This window comes from Medicago truncatula, chromosome 3 (genome assembly GCF_003473485.1).
Source record: "Medicago truncatula cultivar Jemalong A17 chromosome 3, MtrunA17r5.0-ANR, whole genome shotgun sequence".
NCBI classification, from domain to species: Eukaryota; Viridiplantae; Streptophyta; class Magnoliopsida; order Fabales; family Fabaceae; genus Medicago; species Medicago truncatula.
Genome location: NC_053044.1, coordinates 24511347 through 24514185, shown reverse-complemented (window position 1 = coordinate 24514185; position 2839 = coordinate 24511347). Strand labels below are relative to the sequence as shown.

General features: G+C 33.4%; 1 protein-coding gene across 1 annotated transcript; it reads left to right on the top strand.

The window, feature by feature from the left end:
- The first annotated feature begins 240 nt into the window (after nucleotides 1-240).
- On the top strand, nucleotides 241-2295 carry LOC25489011 (small ubiquitin-related modifier 1). Its single transcript, XM_013604412.3, has 3 exons — nucleotides 241-424; nucleotides 1714-1863; nucleotides 1961-2295. Exons 1-3 carry the CDS (start codon nucleotides 335-337, stop codon nucleotides 2024-2026), a joined length of 306 nt encoding a protein of 101 aa, XP_013459866.1. The 5' UTR covers nucleotides 241-334; the 3' UTR covers nucleotides 2027-2295.
- The last annotated feature ends 544 nt before the right edge of the window (nucleotides 2296-2839 follow it).

Sequence of the window (2839 nt, the reverse complement as noted above, 5' to 3'; positions counted from 1 at the left end):
GTATTCGCAATTGCGCTATGAGAATACTTGTTTTACAAAGACAAAAAAAATTCTCGCTCCGAGAATACTTTGTAGACAAAAAAATTTCTTATTATTAAAAAAATCATCAGTTTCTTGAAAATATATTTCAGTAAAAAAAAAAATCATCGGGCCTAGGCCCAAATGAATTATGTAGCTTGTGGGCCCAAAGCTCGAGAATCTGAACCGTCGATTTCTCCAACCTATAAGAAACCCATCAGCGTTTCCCACAACACACATAGCACAATTGTCGGCGGTAACACAGAAAAGCACTTTTGTTCAGAGAATCGCGTTTGTTGAGTCGGAGAATCTGAAGATGTCGTCAGGTGCTGCTGCCCCCAACACCGAAGAAGACAAGAAGCCCGAAGCAGGTGGTGCTCACATCAACCTCAAAGTCAAGGGCCAGGTTCGTTTCTCTCCCTTCGATCTTAGGGTTTTTGTCTTTTTATGAATGTTTTTGACTTTGTTGTATTTATGATTGTTTAAAACTAGGGTTTCTGTGGTTTAATTTGATTGATGTTTGTGTTATATAATTTGTTTATATAGTATAAGTGTCAAAATTGAAGGAAAAAACAGAGAATTTTTACTTATATGTTTAGATTAAAGACGAGTTCGACAAAATCACTGTGGAACTTTGATTTTGTGTAATTCCACTGTCAATCCAATCATAACTGAGACTGGAACTTCTTTTATGGTGTTTTTTTATTGAATTTGTATGCTGTACTGTTTTTATACAATATGTAAGGACTTTTTGTTTTGGAAACGATGTATTAATTTCGGTAAAATGTTTTGAATCACTATGTTTGATTCAAGATATTAAAAATGGGTTTCTTCCCGCGAATATCACTGAAAAGTATCACTGAAAAGAACGCGGCAAGCTTACAAAGCTTCCGCCGACAAAAAGCAAATACAACTGCGGCAAACCATAGAGAACAAATTTATTGTATCATTTGATTTTTGATGCTCTTTTTTCCTCTATGAAAACAATTTTTAAAATAATTACCTTGTGAAACTTTAAGAAACAATGTGAAAATAAGTTTTTATACATTATGAGATAGTATAAATAATTTTATCACTAATGCTATTTTTTACATATGTTTAAATTAATGGGGAGTTCGACAAACTCACGGTGGCACATTGATTTAATGAAGTTCCAAAGTGTAGTTCTTGTCAAATCACTTAGTCACTGTGATTTTGCCAATTCCACCATCAATCCAACATTTTCATGGTGTTTTTTATTCAATTTGTGTGTTGGACTGTTTACAGACCATATGTTAGGACTTTTTGGGTTTCTGTTATTAGTTTCATTGGTAAACTTTAGATGCTATGTATTAGTGTTCATTCTTCAGTTTATCTCCCGCTCTAACTTGTCTCCTATATGATATTGTTAACTTGTTCTTCGTTCGTTTCTTTTTGTTGCGTTCATCTAAAAACATATTGGTCTAATCTTGATCTTAATTGTTACATAGTTATTTATAAGCTTCTTTCTTCAAAAAAATAAAAAAAAAAATCTGATGTTTTATTAGAGAGTAGAGATAGTGTGTATCAGTGTTGTGCTCATATTTGAAACTCTTGACATGTTTATAGTTTTCTATATTATTAATCTTAGTTACTGTCAAAAGTTTAAGTTTGTAGACATCATTGAAATTAGCATAGTGTTATGTATGCTAATTTTGGGATTTTAAAATGTTCTAGGATGGGAATGAAGTGTTCTTTAGGATCAAGAGGAACACTCAACTGAAAAAGCTTATGAATGCTTACTGTGATCGTCAGTCTGTGGATTTCAATGCCATTGCTTTTCTATTTGATGGGCGTCGCCTCCGTGCAGAGCAGACCCCAGATGAGGTTTGTGTTTACGACATTTTCTCATCACTTTGTCTATCATTATGTTCAAATAAATCTAACATTCATGTTTTTATCACTTGAAAATATTTTGTTGCAGCTGGAAATGGAAGATGGAGACGAAATCGACGCCATGCTTCATCAGACAGGAGGTTCTGTTGTCTGAAAGAAGCAACGATGTTTCTGCCATATTATGAATAGAATTAGTTTGTGACTTAGTGCTAGGCTATAATGCATATTATGCATTTTCTATCTGCTAGCATATCATACAGCCATTGAAGCTGGACTTTGTAAAGGCGATGTTTCCTTTGTTAATATGGTTATGAGTGGATTACAATATACCAGTGAAGGTAATACTCGTTTGTATTGAGCTTGTTCAATAAAATCCATATGGGTGGTTGATATATATATCTCAACTCTGAAGCATTTATTGAATGTTCTGCTCTTGTCCTCTTGGATTAAAGGGGATTAAACTAGATAATAATCGTTTATGTGCGTGAATTAGTACGTGATTTTTTGTTAGGGCGATCGTTGACTATGAAATCAATTCATGTTCTGCTGGGAAGCTTGCGACCATTAAATTTCCCCGTTTTTAAAACCTTAAAACCTAAGTAAGTACACAGCAAAAAAGAGACTGAAGTTACTAGCAGTATATATTGAACTGTTAGCCAGTCTGATACATAGTTCTCGAAACATAAGTTAGTAAACCGTAAAAAAATGCTTAAGTTAGTAGCAGTACACATTGAACTGTAGCATGAAAGTTACTAGTACATGGTTGTCGAAACATAAATTATTAGTAGTACTTGGTAGCTTTGAACTGAGGATAATGGGACAAACTAAAAATCTAATCTAATACATCAATTAACGTTTTGTATTAGATTAGATTTTTAGTTTGTCCTCGTAAGCTTTAGTTGGTAGGTTCAATGCATAATATATGTAAGGTTTGAAGCTCGGTTATCAAAAAAAAAAAAAATTGTGG